At 37.6% G+C, this 20,538-nt stretch overlaps 1 protein-coding gene across 1 annotated transcript in view; it reads right to left on the reverse strand.

The window, feature by feature from the left end:
• COL19A1 (collagen type XIX alpha 1 chain) overlaps positions 1-20,538 on the reverse strand; it is a 202,260-nt gene that overhangs the window by 43,465 nt on the left and 138,257 nt on the right. Inside the window, 10 exon segments of the mRNA XM_068396430.1 lie at positions 4,828-4,905; positions 5,007-5,051; positions 5,397-5,486; positions 6,676-6,729; positions 12,016-12,069; positions 13,269-13,322; positions 13,425-13,460; positions 14,380-14,415; positions 15,467-15,511; positions 16,310-16,372. Of these exon segments, the coding sequence (XP_068252531.1) occupies positions 4,828-4,905; positions 5,007-5,051; positions 5,397-5,486; positions 6,676-6,729; positions 12,016-12,069; positions 13,269-13,322; positions 13,425-13,460; positions 14,380-14,415; positions 15,467-15,511; positions 16,310-16,372 (555 nt within the window).

Here is a 20,538-nt window from a genome sequence, read left to right on the forward strand (position 1 = left end):
TTTTAGCTGCATAGAATCGTAGAATGGTTTGGGTTGGAAGGGACCTTAAAGATCATCTAGTTCCAACCCCCCTGCCACGGACACGGACACCTTTCCACTACACAAGGTTGCTCAGAAACCTAGCAATCTTTCCCAGTCCAGTTGCAGAGTTTATATCTACTTATCCTAATTAAATTAAATCACTGACAAGAACTGGGCATGGGAGAGACCTCTCTTTCCAAGTCTGGCAGTAATTGGCTGATAGACACTCATATCCATAGTTTTTGATAAGCATTAACTATATGGCAATTACTTCAAGAGCATTTTTGTGTGCTTGTAAAAACATCAAGACGACAGTCTCAAAGTTTTATTGAAGCCAAAATATATAACATGACTGCTTCCCTGCCTTTCCCATGAAAGCTAATCTTCCAAAGCTGGAAATCTGATTTATTTCAGAACTGACTGGTTCTTAAAAAAAATATGTCATCTTGTGGTTCATTCATATCATTCATATCATTCATATCACTGGTACTTAGAATTATTTTTTTTTTTAAATTTCATATCTTTCTTCCAATTAAACCCTTTTCAACTGACCGATTATACTCTGGTTCCTCTTCTGTTCACCTTTTACGAAGACATGCTTTCTGTTAGCATCTCTCCCTTTCTCAAAAGCCGCACCTTTTTCGAAGTACTCAAAGGTACCTGCTAATCATTCAGAGACTGTTTTGTTCATTCTTTGGGTGAATTACACCAGAGCTTCACATTGTATCTAAAACCTCTTTAACTCATTCTTTTTTTCTGTTAAATTAATAAAAATTAATTTTATGTATTCTTTGAAAAGCAATTTTTTTTCAGTGGACAGTGAAAATCCACTGAATTATTCAGCTTTCTCTGCACAGTCTATAATTTGATCTCCTTGATTATTAAATAATAGACTTTACTAGTCGTTCAAATAATTGTATTCACAGTGCCTTTTTCTTGTTATTTTTATATCTATTCCTAACTGAAGCTCATTTTATATCTCAGTCTTTCTGACTCTCTGCCTTGAGTTCTCCCTTCATACTCAATGCCGGTGACAGACCTGGACAAGAGAAGACTGAGGGGGGGATCTTATCAACACTTACAAATACCTTAAGGGTTGGTGTCAAGAGGAGGGGGCCAGACTATTCTCAGTGGTGCCCAGTGACAGGACAAGGGGCAATGGGCACAAACTGAAACATGGGAAGTTCCATCTGAATATGAGGAAAAACTTCTTTGCTTTGAGGGTAATAGAGCACTGGAACAGGCTTCCCAGGGAGGTTGTGGAGTCTCCTTCTCTGGAGATATTCAAAACCTGCCTGGACATGACCCTGTGCAATGTGCTCTAGGTGAACCTGCTTTGGCAGGGTGTTGGACTAGATGATCTCCAGAGGTCCATTCCAACCCTAACCATTCTGTGATTCTGTGACCTGCTTTTACATACTGATTTTAGGCCTTTGACGGGCTACTGGTACTTGTGTCTCTTAAAGCACTGAACCAGTTTGCTAATGCAGGAACCAAGGAAGCAACTAATCAGAACCACCATCCTGATCCCTGATTATCAACAGCGCATACGTCCTGGCTAGTTCCCAGGCTCTTCTCTGGAGAAAGCTGACTGTTCTCTCTGAGATGAAATCTTTGTGTGATTGTGGGGCTAGTTTATCCCTTGATAAGCTCCTTGCTGTCAATCCTCAGGCTTACCTGTGGACTGCTGTGCACCTGTACCATCAAATGTTTAATTGAAAGCATGATATATTTTACTGCCTAATGCATTCCTGCAGCACTCTGGAGCATTTCTGTTCTCTTCACAGGCTACAAGCAGTCTGCAGACTAGTTTGGGAAACCCTGCCTTATATTTGCATTGCTGGACACTTGGAGATGGACCTCAGTCATATGACATGAAGCAAGTCCCTGCATCTAAGGAGTCTGTATGATGGTCAGGTATGTGAAGAATTGCTAGTTTAAGACATGAACAGACTGAGACCACTGAGATACTCTACTCACTCAGAGAAAAGGCCAAATTCATGCCTTGGCAAGAAGCAGAGATTTTGCTAAAGGACACAACACATTTCAAATGTTAGGTTTTGTAATTTTTATTTCCTTTGGTTTGATATGTCTTCAATAAACACTACTATCATTATATCTCACATTTTTTTTTTTAAACTCTGCCTTTGACTAAAATCTCTTGGGAAATATCAAATCCTATTAAACCAATAGGATCACAGGTGAGTTTAACAATCTTTTTTTTTTTTTTTTTTTGGTTTGTTTCTTCCAACCATCCACAGTTTTTTTATTGATGGAAGACTGTCTAACAACCACTCAGGGAATTCAGAAAGCTTCATTTGCTGTCATAAAAGCCTCTGTAAGCATTTGTTTCTAAAGAGAAATTTGCTTTTTGAAAGTTCTGAGGTAGTTGTTGGGACTCCAGACAGAAGCAGGAATAACAAATCAACTTTTGCCATTCTACAAATTCTGCCGATATGCACATTGGGCCCTCCTGACTCCCATGTAAAATACTTAGTTATGTTAAGGGTACAGTTTGGTCTGAGGCACGTGCATTTTCAATCTTGCAGTGCTGGACTTCACAAAATCTGCAAAGCTACAGCATTGTTAAATACAAATCATTGCTCTAATACCCAAGAGATGGTAACTCCTAAAGTGTGGTGAAGGATCAGAATTTATCTAGTGTTTTTGTTTTCAAACCCAGCTATTTAACTTTTCATTAGTGCTACAGGGAATTTATTGCTTTAGAGACTAACTGTTCTCAGAATTTCATCAAAAATGAAAGTCTTCTTTCTGTGGCATAGCAAAATTAGCTTCAGAATCCCCAAAAAACTTTTTTCTTCAACCTTTTAACAGGAATAATCAAACTATGCTCCTGAAAATTTCCATTATACAGAACTGCTTCTGAGACTGAGGAACATTATGCCAAGTTATAGGCTGGCAGAAACTCTAGTATAGAAACTGTAACACCTGAAAACAGAGTATTTATCCTGTTCACGTTAACATAAGCTTAATTTATACTGCAATATAATCAAGGAAAATAAAAGTAAAGGATATAGTAATTGAAAAATCAAATTAATTTAATCAGTTGGACTACTAGGCTTGCTAGATTATCTCATCTCCTCTAAATTTAAAGTATTTGCACCAAAGCAAATGTACAAGCTTTCTACATATACGTACAGGATCACCTGGAGGGCCTGGCAGTCCTGGCTTTCCATCTCTTCCTGGAGTGCCCTAGAAAAAAATGTAAGATTTGGTGGCCTTAAATCATTGACAAGGGACACATTACTTTTTGTTGTATATATAGAGAACTGTCACTTACATTAATACCAGGGGTACCTGGAGTTCCTGGTAATCCTGGGGGTCCCCTAGGGCCCTAAGAGCAGGAAAGGTCATTTAGGATTTAAGAATATTTTCTTTTACTGTAAAGTTTGTAAAAGTAAATTAATGTTTTTTTATATTAAAGAGAAAACTTATATCCTACCTGCACACCTGTTGATCCAGTTGGACCTATAGGACCCTGCAAGAAAACTCTGAATAATCAGTAGTTATACTTTTGGGGATAAGGGACATGAACTTCATCAAAAAATACTGAATGGAGGATATTGGTGCAGTTCACATTGCAAGAAATACTTGCTCTATGATTTGGCTTTAAATCCAAATCTAATTTTGCCAAAATTAGAGAATTCAAGAATTTGCTGAGGCCCATTTTTAAGGGCAAGTAATGACAAAGAAAAATGATCTGTGCTGAAACTTGCTATTTAGCTAGGAGATGCATAAAAAAAGCTGATATTCAGTTGAATAAAAACAAATCAGATGATTTAAATATAAATGGGTCACTTTTAAAATTTGGATTTGAAAATATTTTAACTGAATAAATTATTTTTTAAGGATTATTATCTTCTATTAAGATCTCAATGTGAATCTCTAATAACGTTTCTGAAACATTTGCTCTCTATATCTGAGTGCTGTTAATAAACTGAAATGTACCAGCCAACTGTGTTGGTCTGGACTGAAGAGAGATTGCCCTACTCACCACAGCAGAGCTCATGTAATAACATGTACCATCTACACCATCAATACCATCAATTTTGTACTGAACACTCTGAAGACACTGCAGATGGATTTCTTTAAAGGCAATAGAAAGAAACAAACCTGGGAAACAAGGTGAATAACTGAAACCGTTATTGCTATACAACAGCTATTTAGTACGAATGCTCTAGATACACTGCATCAACTTGCTGCATGTTTGAATTTAAACTGCACAGAGACACCATGAGGAGAGCTGTTCAAAATCAGAACTTTACTATTTTCTGGCATAGTACCTGGCACTGTAAGTTCTCATTTATAAGCAGTAGACCTAAGCTTGTAATTAGCATTCATCACAAATACAAAAGCTAGGAGCTGATGCAAAGCCTTCCACGTCTCTTGCATGTGTCTTTGCCTTTCCCAATATCAGTATGAGTTTCAAAATGTCATCAACTACAATGTCAGGTATGCCTCTTCTCTTGTACCAGTACTAAGGCTGGATTTTGCTGACAACTGCAAACAATTGTTGCTTAGAAACAGACACAGTGTGAAGATTTCTCAACACCATTACTAGGAAGTACATCTGTAAAGCAGCCATTGACTCTCAGTTCTCCAAGGCTTCCATTTCTCACTTAGCACTAGATCTTTGTGGGTCTGGATAAAGGGAAAAGACGCTGAGTTGGGAGTCAGGTCAGAAGGGAATTCATGCCATGGTGTTCTACTATTCTTTGTTCACTTGTTGCAGTTTCTCAGTGATGCACAGTGAGAAGCCTAAATTCTGGGCATTGGTATACTTACTGGTGATCCTTGAATGCCTATTCCAGGGGGCCCCATCTCCCCAGGTGTTCCTTGTACACCAGGTAGTCCTCTTTCTCCCTGAGAAGGGTACAAAGCTTTCACTTACAACATGTCTGAAAATGTAAACTAGCATATTATCTTTTTATCTTTTAAGAAACAGAAATAATATATTTTTATACCTTTGGTCCCCGTGGACCTGGGTTTCCAGGAATACCAGTGGGACCCTTAAAAAGAACAAACCCAGGAAAAAAAACAAATTATGTTTTGAAATCAAAGAGACTATCTGAATTTTATTGCCAAAATCAGTCGGCCTTTATAAATAAACTATGACAGATTTACCTATGTCTTCCTTGTTAATACCACTGTCACTAGGAGCGTGTGTGAGCCTTGCACTGTTTCTAGACTATACTTTAGTGTGCTTACAATACCACTATAATATGTATTTCAATTTTGAAATTACATCCAAAAAAATATTTGTTCTGATTTATTTCATTGCACAATGAGAATTCTTTAACAGTTGTTCCTACAAGAAAAAAAGTCATAAAAGCCTTTTCAGACTATGGACTTACTGGTGTTCCAGGCAGACTTGGTCCAGGAGGCCCCACATCACCTTTTGGACCTGGATGTCCAGGTGGTCCCATAATCCCACCAGGGTCTCCCTACAAGATAAATCTGAATCACTAATTGAAATGTGAGAATTTTCTCTTATGAAAAAACTCTAAATATTATCAAAGTTATCATAGAAAGTGCCAGTGCTTTGAGAAGAAATAGAGAAGAAAAGAACCCCCATATTTTTCTTCAAAAAGTTACAGAAGAGGAGGCATGGACCACACAACCACTAATAGTAACTAGCATTTTCTTGGTTTTCCACGCTTGCAATGCATCTGATCTACATTTCTTTGTCCCCAGGCCTGCCAATTAATTCACAGTGACAGCTTCAAACTGCCTCTGTCCAGTTATCTATTCCTAGTGCTAAAACCCTGGTCTTCACTGTATTCCTGTTTACACCTCTACTTCTTACTGCAATGCATGCAGTGTCTCTTGCTCCACATCTCTACAACTCCTCCTGCTTACACAGGTGGATTTGTGCCTTTTATTACACTGTCTTCTTGTCTTTTACACGCTGCTGCATCATTCTCTGTGATTCTTTCTGAATCCACTATTTCCCATTTTGCAAGATGAATATATTTTTTTCTTCTCCTGCCTTTTCATCAGGTCACTTCTTCAAACTATTAATGGATTTTATTAGTTTCCCTTGTACCCTGCAATGTACAAATACCACAACACATCACATAGCTCACAGTATACCTATATATCCTCTTTTCTCCCCTTCTCTACATTCAACATATATACACATACCATTTTTAACTCTTGCTGATGTAGCTGATTCTAACTAAGGGATTTCTACACAGCAAAATACAATGCCATAAAGAGATCCCAGCCTTGGCTCACAGCTGAGACAGTATAGCTGCCCCAGTGCTCTGACAAGGTGAGTATGTCTGACTGTGAAGCGGGATTTTACACATTAGTCTGGTTAGGACACTATACCGAAAAAGCTGTTCTGTGGTCAGGATCTGAACTGACATTTCTGCACTGCACAGATTTAATTAAGAACCCAATGCAACCTCCTTGAAATATTACTTAAATTATGAATCTAAAGAGCAACTGGGTTGCCAAATTGCCCTGCAGCATCTCCGAGGGGCACACAGGGGGTTGCTGCTGGTACATTTTAAAATCAATTCATAAAGCTGCTACACAGAGGCACTACAGAAGGATGGAAGGTTACTTCAGAGATGAGTCTAATATGCTCTAACATATCAAGCTTAATTAAAAGCACTTAAAACATACCTTGTCTCCTTTAACTCCTGGGTGTCCTGGTACCCCATGCTCTCCTGGTAAGCCCTGAAATTAATAAAAATATAACTGTACATTTTTATAGCTATTCCCTTAAAGATTATCTAAAATCACAGATGAAAATTAGTTTACACCTGATTATTTACTGTGTATTAGTATTGACCCAAAATGTTAAAGAGTACAAGTTAATGAATGCTTCTTTAATCAAATATCTGAATTATTTTTCTTTAAGTTGAAATGTAATAATCAAGATTATTTTCCGGACCCTATCAGGGCAGAATGGCAGAGACTGACAGTTTTATTTCTTCGATTTCAAAATAATTCAAAGTCTTGAAAAACAATAATTTTTTCAAGGAAGGTGGTAGCATGTACAAACTTGAGTTTTAAATAAGTGTCTCATTTCTTTTGCGTATGAAGGGCTGTATGATTTCCTACAGTAGTTAATTATTCACATTTGTATCTTAAAACGCTCAATGAATTCCTTCTCCTGCACATTACTTAATCCACCAAATTCCTTTAAAATGTTTTAGATATTTAATGGACAGTCAAATATTTTCAGCAAAATAAATATATTCCCATCCTTTCTTTTGTCTAAATCTTCTCAACTTTCACACTTTGATTTTAAATTCAGTATTTTCCCTTGCCCTTTTCATGAAGAATTTTTATAAATGCAGAGAAATGAAATGGAATAAAATTTAAATAGAAGCTATTTAAATAATAGGGAAGGTTAAATTGTATTCTCTTACTATGCTGTAACAATTCCAGAAAACTTTTTCCATAACCCTTCAATGCTATTCAGCCAACTATTGTATCAAGCATTTTAGTAAGAATACCAGTACTTTCCAGACTAAACGATAAAATTGTCAAAACTGCATAGTAAAATCTAAGTATGATACTTAATCCGGAATGGAAAATGAACTTTCTAAGGAAAAGACAAAGAAACACATGTTGTTTTTATTTTTCTTCACAGTGTAAAACATAGTTTCGTGAACACCGACATATGAAGGATGACAACATTTTCACACCAGTAGTGAGGGTTCAACAGCTGTGTGTTCCCTTTCTCTGCTGTATTCTGTCCTTAATACAGATAGCTACTTGTTTCACCCAGCCATCCAAATTAAAAGCATAAGGGGGAAAAAAAAGTACCTTAATGAAGAATATTCTGCTTATGCCAACACAAAATCATTATAAGAATATATGGAAGTTTAAATTTACTGATTATGGATCAGACATCGTGTCCTACCCTATCCCCTTTTGATAGCAACATAAAATACATACAGTCTATCTTCTTTCCTAAGGACTTCTCCGATTATTATTTTGGTTGGACCAAGCTTAAGGGATATCTTAGGAAAGGAAAAAGGCAAGTCTTATCTGCTGGACAACTCTTCGATGACATAAGTGAAAGTAAAACAATTTTCAACCTTTCATAATTTTCAAAATGCTGCGTAAGATGAATTATTGTATTTGTTAATCCATAATGTTTCTAATCCATCTTTAGAAGATAAAACAAAACAAGGAGGCTGGAACTAAATACATGTTTCTATAATATGTTTAAATATATGTTTTTATATACTAGAATTGTATGGACAAATATGAGTCTTCAAGATCGTCTATATCTAGGATCTACATTTATTATATATTGCATTTATCTGTTCATAATGTCACTTGATCAAAGATCTATCAGAACAGCAGTTTCAAAAGCAGGAATTATGAACTCAAGTGGGATGATGACAACACAAACAAAACAGAAGTGCAGTACTTTGTTATCTTTCACAGTAAGATTGGGGATCTAGATATAAATAGAAGCAGAGCAGAAAAGGCTTACAAACTATTGTTATAGAAGACGGGTAAATCAGGCACAATTTAAAAAATATGTGCCTCAACTGAGGCACTCAACTGAGTAGGAAAACAAGGTATAAAGAAATGATCAATAAGTAACACAGTACAAAATGAGTACAAGCAGATTTGAACACTAGTGTTTTTTTTTTCCTTCCAGGAGCTGAAGATGCTGTACTCTAGCTGACACTTTGGTTATATCCCTAAGACTTTTAACAGGTCAACAATAAATAGTCTGCCAGCTGTGTACACTCAGAACTGTATTTTAATACTAATAAAGTATATGACTTAAAAGTCTGTTCACATTAAGAGTTCTCTTCCACAAAGTAGACTCAGAGCGTGTGGAAAGACCTAAGACAAAATGCAGCAACACCAGCTCCTAGACACTTCTGTTTGAAGAAATAAGATAAAAACCAAAACCAACCCACAGAGCAAAGATCAAAATCCCAGGTCTTTTCAGGTGAATGGCTTAACTGCTAGGCTAAAGCCAAGCTCTCCATTGTCTGCTTTTCTTGGTCCATGTCTTGGATCTAACCACTCGAACCTCCAAAGGGTACTTAAAAACTATGTTATGGTTTATGGAGGAAGGGAGGGAGGAGAACCAGGGAAAGGGGGTAGGTGCAGCTTGTTAGGTTATGTGATGATACCACTATTGTGGACCGAAACCTAATTTCAGTTTACATGGCGATTAGGCAGAATATAGTTGCCTGCACACCTAAAAAGGGATTGCGCCATAATTTAGAAGGGAGACAGGCAGCCACCTCCTCAGAACAGGCCGTCTGCTATATTAGAGTGTCAAGTCAAACGCCCAGGGAACTTTCAAGCTTAGTATAACAGTGCCCAGTAGTTTAAGATGATTCCTAAAGTATTCAGACCGGATTGAAGTTTCACCCGTGCTCTTCCTGCCCAGAGGCACAAGGCTTACAGGCGTGCTGGATCTCGGGGGAGGCCCCTACTGGTTTGAGGGATCTTGACTGGCCAGCAGACCCATCAGTTTGTTGCCGAGTAGCATAACAGTTACAGGCAAACTAAAACCCTGTGAAGGAGGCCCCCATCACCTCGACAAACCCCAACCAGTTGGCAGACCTGACTGTGGTGCTCCCAAAAGCGTAATAACTATGGGCACATTAACACTCTGCTGAGACCCCCCACTGCCTCGACAATCCCAACCCATCAGTTTTGCACCCACAAGCATAAAGTTTATTGGTATGTTGCATCTCTGGTGAGCTGTCCCTTCACCCTGCTCCTCCTGGAGATCCTTCATCAACAGGCCATGACCTCGAGGTTCAATGAACCATCTGTATCCTGCTTCAGACACCATCTGACAGCCTGTAGCAGACCTGGATATTGGGGTTTAGTCAAGAACCACTGAGACGAGAACTTTTACTGTTCTTGATTATCTCACACTCTCACTTGTTCCCCTGTAAGTGTTACGTTCATTGGGTCCTGACTTCCCTTTCTAGCAGGGAGACCGTTTCTCATCTGGGATGGTTGGGCAGCAAGTTGTCTTGGCTTGTGTTGTGCAGCTGCTCATAGTTACCAGTCTCAGGGGTTAGTGGCTAAGGTCCCTTGCAATTGTTTCCATGCACCTCCCTGATCTCCATGACCTTCCCCTACTTCCAGGACCTTTCCTCCAGCCAATATCTTCCCCTTCTTCCTTGAGACACCACCTCTTTCACAGAATCACAGAATCAATCAGGTTGGAAGAGACCTCAGGGATCATCGAGTCCAACCGCTGCCCCTACACCACCATGTCAACTAGACCATGGCACTAAGTGCCATGTCCAGTCTTTTCTTAAACACATCCAGAGATGGTGACTCCACCACCTCCCTGGGCAGCCCATTCCAATGTCTAATAACCCTTTCTGTAAAGAAATTCTTCCTGATGTCCAACCTGAACCTCCCCTGGCGAAGCTTGAGGCTGTGTCCTCTTGTCCTATCGCTAGTTGCCCGGGAGAAGAGGCCAACTCCCACTTCACTACAACCTCCCTTCAGGTAGGTGTAGACTGCAATAAGGTCACCTCGGAGCCTCCTCTTCTCCAGGCTAAACAACCCCAGCTCCCTCAGCCGTTCCTTGTAGGTCAGACCCTCCAGACCCTTCACCAGCTTGGTCGCCCTCCTCTGGACTCGCTCCAACACCTCAACATCTTTCTTGAAGTGCGGGGCCCAGAACTGAACACAGTACTCAAGATGCGGCCTCACCAGTGCCGAGTAGAGAGGGACGATCACTTCCCTAGACCGGCTCGCTACACTATTCCTAATAGAGGCCAGGATGCCATTGGCCTTCTTGGCCACCTGGGCACACTGCTGGCTCATGTTTAGCTGGCTGTCGATCAGCACCCCCAGGTCTCTTTCCACTGGGCCACACTTCTTTTTTGGCACCACTTCCTCTTCTGGGTACCCTCACCATCTAAATAGTTCTTGCCATCTAAATAGTCTATGTGCAGAAGCACAACAGGTGATCAGCCTCCAAACTGGCGAGTCTGTCTCATGTCTCTTTATTAACTGGAGACCTCGGGATGTGCCACTTTTGTTTAGTCCAGGTGCTATCAAAATTTAAAAGCAGCCCCTACTGTTGGACCTAACAAGTAGTAGGCTTCTGCTTGTGAGTTCAACAGTTTGGGTTTTGACATTCTCACACGGACACATAAACACACACACACATCATCTGCCACCTGTCAGGGTGCACAAATTAAGCTATTTTTCACCTACAGCAGCCATGTAACGGCTTTAGGCACTTCATGACTGTCAGTAAGCCACTGCACAATTACATTGGAATATCAAATGACAATCATAAGAATAATCTCTCATTCCACTTTCTGCAGAAGTATTTTAGTAATTTAATCTATTGAACAGTAATTTAAAAAGGGGTTTTCTATTAAATTCTTTCCAACCAATACTTCTACTCTGGCTAAAGATTTTAATATTGTCCCTAGTTTTAATGGAATTATGTCTTGCTCCGAATATGAGTTTTACTCATAAATCTGACCTAAATGTTAAGATAATAAATATAATTTTGTTCATCTTTACTCCTTTTACAGGAAGTAAAAAAATTCAGAATGATACAAAACCATAGACAGAAATAAGGAAGGCCACGTGTTTAAATCCTTGGGGTACTCTTTCTTTCCCTGTTTCTTCTCATTTTGCTCTACACACACTCTCCTTGCCAGCTCACGATATAACTTTATTAAAACTTTGCTAGAGATTCTTTCAATTTTCACCTACTCTTGTGAGATAAGAGTGATTTTTGTAGAGCTAATTATCTGTGCAAATTAGTATTATCATCCTTACTTGCTTGTGCAGATGGTAACACAAGGACAAAAAGACCATAAGCAAACAGCAGAACTCTATCCTGAGACATCCCATACTACTGTGCTTCAATGGCTGATTGCTACCACCACAAAAGGAGCACCTATGATAACTTCCGTGGTACGGCTTCACTGTCTAACTGTTCACAAACCACACTTCTACAGCTTGGTGAGATTGCACAATACATACAACTTCTCCTGGTAGTCCCCTGGGCCCGACAGGTCCTGGAGGTCCTTGCAGCCCCTATGAAATGATATAGTATATACTTGAGGTAAAAGACAATACACTCGCTGTAGTTCAGTGTAAATCATTGTTACATATAAATAAATAAAAACATCTGGCATTAAGAACTATCTTCTACATGGAGTAAGAAGTATAGAGTTTGTTTACTCTTTCTTAATCTAACATTTAGTTCAATAAATCTTTGTGACTAATACATACAAAATACAAAGTATGTATATAAAGCAAACACAACTAAATGCAAAGGCATTGCCTAAAGGGAAAGACAAAACAAAAGTGGTAAAACAAGGAGATTTCCTCCCTCAAGGGACAGATCTAGAATTGATAAGTGCTCCTTCTCTTTTTGGAATAAATCTCATTAGAAGGAGTTCAGAGCGCTGAAAGAAAAGAGGACTGTGATGTACAGATAAAAGGACGACTTGGCGCAAACCCTAATGATCCTTTGGATCTCTATGAGCCTCTTCTGGAAGGTATACAGTGTGAAGGTGACCTGGATTTCCACTGCAGTAACAACAATTATTTCAGCAGCTCCTACCAATGAAGGACGTTAGCCTCCAAAGAGCAGTCTAAAGAGTTAGAGTGGAGAATAATTTTTAAGACCACAGTTTTGTGGACCCTATAGCTGCATCTATTCCCCCTGGGACTTCTTTTGATGATCTAAGGAACTTGGGTACTACCATATCCAACATGAATAGTGTTGGGTGGAGGCTACGTTTTCACAGTTTCCAATTCTGCCTTTATTTGATACAATTCAAGGCACCATGAGAGATCCCCAAGAACAAACGGTGCTTCAGTTACTTTCTTCAAAGCAAGGCAATGACTAATTTAGCATTACCTGCAGTCTCACAGGATTAAACATAGGAACCTTAATGTACTGGCAGTGGTTACTCCTTGCCTCACTGATGGATAAAGAGAATACACCCACTTATTGATTGATTTGTAATTGCAAAATGGATGCTCACATTCTTGAGTGAGCAAATAACATTTGTGCTTTGCATTAATATTCCTTGCTGAGTGATGCTGAGACCAACAAGTATATTATGAACTAAAACAGCCATGATTCATGCACAAACTTTTGATATAAACTATTTGCATCCTCTGTCCTGTCATACTAGCTCAAGAGTTGATAGCATTCATAGTCCTCTTTTATAACAGCATACAATGTAATGGCTGTTAATACCACAAAAATACCTTTCACATACCTCTAATCCTGGATTCCCAGTAAGACCAGGTGGTCCAGGGTCTCCTGTTTCACCCTAATAATATTGTTTGAGAAAAGAAATCAAAGTTTACTGCTATGTCTCAGTACCAGCAACGTACACCAGCGATGTATATAGTGTGTACAAGTCAAAAAATACCTTATTTCCTTTTGATCCCGCCATTCCAGTTTCTCCCTGAAAACAGCAGGTATGACCATAAGAAGTTAAAACTTTAACTACGATCAACTAAAAGTTTAATTTGCTACCTTAAAATGCTATAACACAGTTTACAGACTTAACAAATACTGAAAAAGCATTTAAGAATTTCTGATGCCTTGTGGAAACTCCAAAGGGCATTCCTTTTTCAAACTAATTCTGTTTACAGGTTGTCCTAGCATTTTAAAGAAAAATAATTTGAAAACAGCACATTTGCTTAAGAGCTTCTCCAGTCTAAAGCCCATTCTTCACCACTAAATTGCTACTGGTGACATAGTATTCATCTCCAAAACCACGCATAATTACAGTATGCCTTATTTTGGTTATTATAATACGTTAATCACAAGTATCTGAGCAACCTTCAGTTGTGTATTAAACAACATAACTAGCTTTTGTCAAATGTCACAAGAGAGGACAATAGTTAATTAAAAACAAGGAACACATGTAAACAGACCCTTAAAGAATGAGTGTTCTGAAAATAGCCCCCAAAATAACAAAAAATTATGCACACATAAAATGGCTATAAGAAAACTGCCAGATGTTAAATGCCACACTGGAAACTGGTGAAACAATTAAAATAATACAGATCAGCCCACATATAATTTTGAGAAATAACTGAAAGAACGAACCTTTAGGGAACAAAAAAAGCCTGTACTTTAAACTCAGTTCGTGGACTGTACCAACTACAGAAATGGTGAAGAACAGGGCATCTCTTTTTTATTTATAACTTGTATGAACTTGATGCACGTGTAAGAAGGAGACAATAAACATGCTATCCTACATAATCACTGAATCTAATGAAGGTGTACAAAGAAAAGAATTACAGCATGAATATAATACTAAAATCATTATCAGACATAAATTATTCACATAATCAGCTCAAAACAGCTGTACTTACTGGATCTCCCTTGTCCCCTTTTTCAGAAGGCTCTCCCTATGGAAACACAGGGAAGAGGTTAACATAAATTTATTTCAAATGGTAAATAGTACATACATCTGGTTTTGGTGAAGAACCCCTGAGAGTGTTTGGGGTTTTCTTTTTTTTCCTAACCTATATAAAATATAAATATATGGAGTACAAAAGTTGACTTGAGGGATGATGTTGATTTAATGAGACGACTATGACTACAGAGAGAAAACAGAATTCTACCATGTGTGATCCTCTCACGAAGGAGCACAAGGGAGGGTCAGGAACATGAACTAAAAATACAGTGATCATGCATTTATGCAGTGTACAAATATGACAAATTCTCCAACACAAATGCTTTATAGACTCATAGAATAGAATCATAGAATAATTTTGGTTGGAAACACACAAAATCACGAATCTGTCATAGACAGAGTAAAAAAGTTTCTGCCCGTATGAAAACCATTTATGCACAAGGATATGACCAGAGAAACCATCTGCAAGTCTGACAGCTGAATAGCAGAATGCCTGTTATTCAGTGGATGAAGAACTGGGTACCTCACACGTTCCTAGAAAAACACAGTATACACCTATTACCCAGTAACATCCTTCCCCCTCAAATCTTTCCGGAAAATTTAAGCTTAAACTAAAAGATATTAAATTAGGAAGTTTATTTATAAATTTTAATAATTTAAAGACTCCTGCTTTTTCATATAGATACTGAAGATCACATTTGTAACTTGAAAAAGTAAGAATGGCATCTAATTCATGAGGCAATCACTGGTCACAAACTTGTATAAACATAATTTTAAACTGGCATTCAGTAGAAGTCTGAAAGTGTTTAAAGTTAAGGGGTTTGTGAGCTGTTGGAACAGGCAAATTTACTTGCATATGTAAATACTCTCTCAAGGAGGGGCTTGAGTAAACTACTAAGGACATTCAGAGACTGACAGCTTTTCCTATGTCCAAATATATTTTCTTGATTCTGAGTATATTTTCCAAGATTTGATTCACAATCAGTAGGTTCAGTCACCTTCTAAGTATCATACATAAGCACAGAAGCAAGGAATTCATTTACCTTTTCTCCTTTTGCACCAGTCATTCCGAATTCTCCTTTTTCACCCTTTTAACAAAATAAATTATATTTAAAACCTCTTATATTCTAACAAATGAAAATAAACTCGTCCTGTCCTATAACTGTGCTTTGCTCTGTGTAAGACGCAAAAATCTTAACTTTTATGCAACAGAAATTTGAGATTTAATCATCTCCAAATTAAATTAATTAAATCACTGTTTCCTTTAGCAGATTTCAGACTTCTCAATAAAAAATATTGTCAATCCTATGACATATCCAGAGCATTTATCTCTTTTCTTCCAAGTTTAATAGGCATCCAATTGTAAAAAATTTCCGCTATTTAAACAGGACAGATGCCTATAAACAATATACTGTCATAGGCTGTGGATTCTGAATCTGACCTCCATGTAACTTTCATAGGTTGACTATAAGTATTTTTGGTACAGCAAGTCCCTTTGTTGCAGAGAACCTGCTTTAAATATTCATGATTTACTATTAATACATTTTCTGAATTTCAACTTTATTTTAGAGCCTTTTCCCCCTAACCGGCAGGCCAGCTCATTTGACTTCTCCTCAGACACTGTTCTAGAAACCACACATAATTCTTCCTGCATTTTCCGTTTCTGGCTACGATAGATGAGAGGAGAAAGGCTCACGTGCTGTACCTGCAGGATGGCACAAGGAGTTGGATATGGGACTACACAGATCAAAGAGCCAGTCATATCTAAAATCTATTCCTTCAAAGACCATTGTGACAAATCAAATAAAAGATACTGTGTTAACGGTGGCAGAGACAGGTTAGATAGGAGCTTTGAAATTTCTCCAAATTTCATCCAAAATGCTTACAATGTCTCCCTTCTGGCCTTTAGGTCCAGGAGTCCCAAGTAATCCTAGTAGTCTTGTGTCACTCTGGGAAGAAATATCACCACAAAGATCAGAGAACAGAACATGTCACCATTTATTTACAGTAACAATATATTTACCATAATAATGTAATGTAATTTACCAGTATGTAAATTCAGAAGTCCTAATTTACTACTAGAAAGAGACACTAAATGCCTATGCAGCACATCTAAGTAATGTATTGCAGCAACACATCCTTTGTCATGCATTCATACTCCAGTCAGACGAGCAGAAGATGAACAAAAGCATAAAAGGGAAATGTCTATGTTGAATATTGCTATGCAAATCTGTGATTTTTTTTTTCTTAACTCAATGCAAAGAACATATTTTTATGCTTATTATTACAGTACATTTCTCAAGTATGTTGGAAAAGAACAACAAAAATCACTTCTCTCCTATGACAAAAAGACAAGCTTTTTACTTTTGAGCAGCATGAAATGTAAAATAGAGCTAATTTAAGTCTACTCAGTAGTGAGACAGAAGGAGAGGGAATGAATACGATCAATAGGCTCCTCACACTGCTCCTCAAAGAAAACAGGAGTTCAGGTCGTATACTTGCTCAGGTATTATTGCACTGCATCTATTTACTCTTCTGTACAAGGTAAAGACACAATAAAATACAAAGCAAACGGTTTCCTCTTCACAAAGCCTGGCTCAGTCTACCTAACGGGAACATGTTTTCTTTTAATGACAATGGAAAAAGCAACAAAACCAATGACCCTGAAAAATCAGCTCGGTCTGGGCCCAAGGAGTCCAAGTCCTAGAACATCTGCCATTGGGCTGAATGGGAACCCTGAGCAAGCCATCTCCCCTTGCCATGTTCCAGTTTTTGTAACTCTAAAATGGGAAAACATCATGATGAATAAAAGTGCCATTTACACTCTGTTAATATTCTCAGAAGTTGATAACAGATTATAACCTGAATAAAATTAATAATTATTTTATAAATGTTAATGTCCTGAAGGATCTTCTTCAGTGTTTAGGGTTCGTAACACTGTTACTACCCTAAATACCAAAATCAGCTCCAGAGCAAGAGGCAGATACCCAAAGAAGGGAACATGATTATTGCTGAGAAGTAGTTGACTACCACTTGACTGAGAACAATCTAGGTATCTTATTATGAGTATACTGTAGGTTATTATTTATTCTTAGTTGTGCATTTCTTTTGCATATATGGAAGAAAAAAAAGTTTATTAGACCAAATAACTACGTTTGTGCTCTTTGTATATTTATAGGTCATTTGCTCTTTACAACAAAATGTAAGTAAAGTATGCCAAAGAAAAAAATCTTAGAAAAGTAATAATGAATTATTCAAGAATAATCTATAATTATTATAAATTATAATGATTTTGAAACATTTCCTGAGCAGATTGTGATTTAGTTTCTATTAGTTTGTGTTGTGGTTTCATTTTTATTTTTACGTGTTGGAGAACCTTTTAGATTAAACGGATCTGTATGCTCTTTTGAAAGATCTTTAGAAGCAGGTTTCACTGAAGTGACCTTATATCTTTGTACAGAAAACTGGTAAGCAAAAAAGATGACAAGCAGAGGCCTTGAAAGGACAGGCAAAGGATGATGACAGAGGCCTAAGAGTGTATAAACACAAATCACGAGGCATCATTTACCAGTCACTGAAGGAATGCAACCTATAGAGCAGGGCAGAACCAGTTTCTTGGCATAATGAAGAGAACAAAATGCATGTATCAAACACACGCAAAGCATCTCATTTATGCTGAAAGCGCAAAAGACATAACAAGAATGAATATAAAAATAGTCACATGCTTTGCAAGAACAGGCACCAAAGGAAGAAATAGGGAAGAAATGCTCCAGCACAGTCTCCCACCCCATTAAGGATCAATGCTACTACTTATCCTCAGCAGGTTCCCCTCACCTTCATTAAAGAAAGACTTTCAGCACAATTTACTGCTGCAATCAGCAATTGTATTTATAGTGCTCTCTTTCTCTGTATACATGGATCAACTAAATTATGCTTTTAAAGACTTGCACTCCAGCCTCCTTACACGATAAGGCGATCGATACTGAGCCAGAAAAAGCTTGGTTGCAACAAATTATATAAATACATTGTGCAATTACAGCTACTCATTGATACCATACAGAAATCAGAAGAACTGCAAATAATCTGCCAAGAAACTGAGAAAATATAGAAAAAGAGACATTATTAATTATGATGGGTCTTAAGACCTCTCTCACTGATCCCTCACATTTCTTGGTAGCAGTTTCTCACAATTCTTATAACACCAGTGCAAAGAAGCCATACTAATATCCTCAGGAAAAAAAAAATCTTTATAGCAACAAAAATGAGGTCACAATTTAAACACCTTCAAAAACCAAACTGAAAGAAGACCTTGTGAGATCCTTGAGAACATGCATTTAATTGTTGGAAAATGACAAGACTTTTTCCTGTGGTGTAAGGAATCTCAAAACCCTCAGAATATCACTGAAATATCAACTTAGAAATGCAAATAATCAAAACACATTACAAATTATATCATGGAATGTTAAAGATTGCTTGGTACCTCCAAGACGCATTGAAAAAATCAGCACTCATCATACTACGTAATAGTATGGGGAAAAAAGGAAAGTTACTGGTGCCTAAATGAATAATCAATGGCAAAGCAGACAAGCTGTCCTTGTCTTTGATGACGTCTTCGATATCTTTGTCTTGTTCTTGATAGGAATATACAATTCCCACCATAAAATGTATAGAAACTAATACGTTTGCTGTAGCAGTTGAAGACTTAAGCTGACTCTAGGAAGATCTGAACACGTAGTTACAGAAAGTTTGCATATTTAAAACCTACTACTTGAATCAGAAAGCCATCTCCTCTCTCATGTAAAACCAAACAGCATTTCCTTGTTGAAGAGTTAATTGCTCATGACAGTCATTTAAATCTTCAAACTAGACAGTAGAAGGAAGAAGAAAGTTGGTAAGCTATACAGGATTTAAAAGATGATTAATTTATAGGCACAGAGCAGCTGGTCTACATTTTTCCAGAATATTGTTAATTAGGAAATATAAGACACCTCAAGAACTCTTAGAGCCTTACAATGATAAGAAACATGATTTTTGGAGACAGATGCTTGCCAGTTCCTGAAGATCACCACTGTTTGTATTTCCTCCTGCATAATTAACCTTAAAGGGACCATCAGGGTAAAAGAAATTAAGAGTCCAGAGGCGGGGAATGAGTTACAATAAATACTGTATTGATAGAGGAAACAGGGCTGGTATCAGTGAAAGCTGTCTTTGGCAGGAAAAAGAAACTGGTAAGAAAACAAAAGGTGTAAAACCAAAATACAGAAAACTTCAACACATACATATGAAATGGCAGACCAAAACCAGAAACTAAGTCTCCAGGTATAAAAACGTCCCTATCCAGGACAGCATATAAAACTATGCTTAATTCCTAATGCATGTTCTAAGGTGATATACTGATCTGGAATGGATTAAATACCAAAAATATCAAGAGGAATCACTTCAGTGGCAAAAGCAACTGGAAAGATATGTTTGACATGAGTTTCGCTCTAGAATCCCTACTCCAAAAAAGAATTTAGTACTCATCTAGGTACATCATATAAGAAAAATATCCTGAATTCACCTGTTCTTTATAGTTACGCATTTCAATATTAAGAGATGGATGTCTTCCGGGTTTGGCCTGCATGACTTAAGGCATGAAACACACAGTAACCCTTGTATTAACCAAATACTCCTGTAATAGTGCTTCATCGGTCTTTGAATGAAATATGATTTTCTATCCAGATCAGTTACGTACTCACTTTGGCATCAATTAAGAAAACTTGCATGACCTTTGAATCACAATGCCTTACAATGGCAGATACTAATACTGCTTAAATGATTTGAAAAATCTGCGGTAAGAATTTAAAAGCTCTGTCACACGGAACACTGTCCTATGCAATTTAACTTCTTTCTATGAAGTTCTTCTAGCTGCAGGAGACTCTATAATTGAGACAATATTTTTATTAGTCTATAATACAAACATAAGGACAATTCTCATTGATTGCTAGCAGGTCTTTCAAAATTATGCCTCCTTGTCTTTCTATTCTACTCTTAGGATCATGACAGAGTAGGTCAAGAAAGAAGAAATGCCATGTACAGTTTAGAGCAATTCATTTCAGAAATGGGGAGCTGGTGC

The sequence above is a fragment of the Nyctibius grandis genome, chromosome 1 (genome assembly GCF_013368605.1).
Source record: "Nyctibius grandis isolate bNycGra1 chromosome 1, bNycGra1.pri, whole genome shotgun sequence".
NCBI classification, from domain to species: Eukaryota; Metazoa; Chordata; class Aves; order Nyctibiiformes; family Nyctibiidae; genus Nyctibius; species Nyctibius grandis.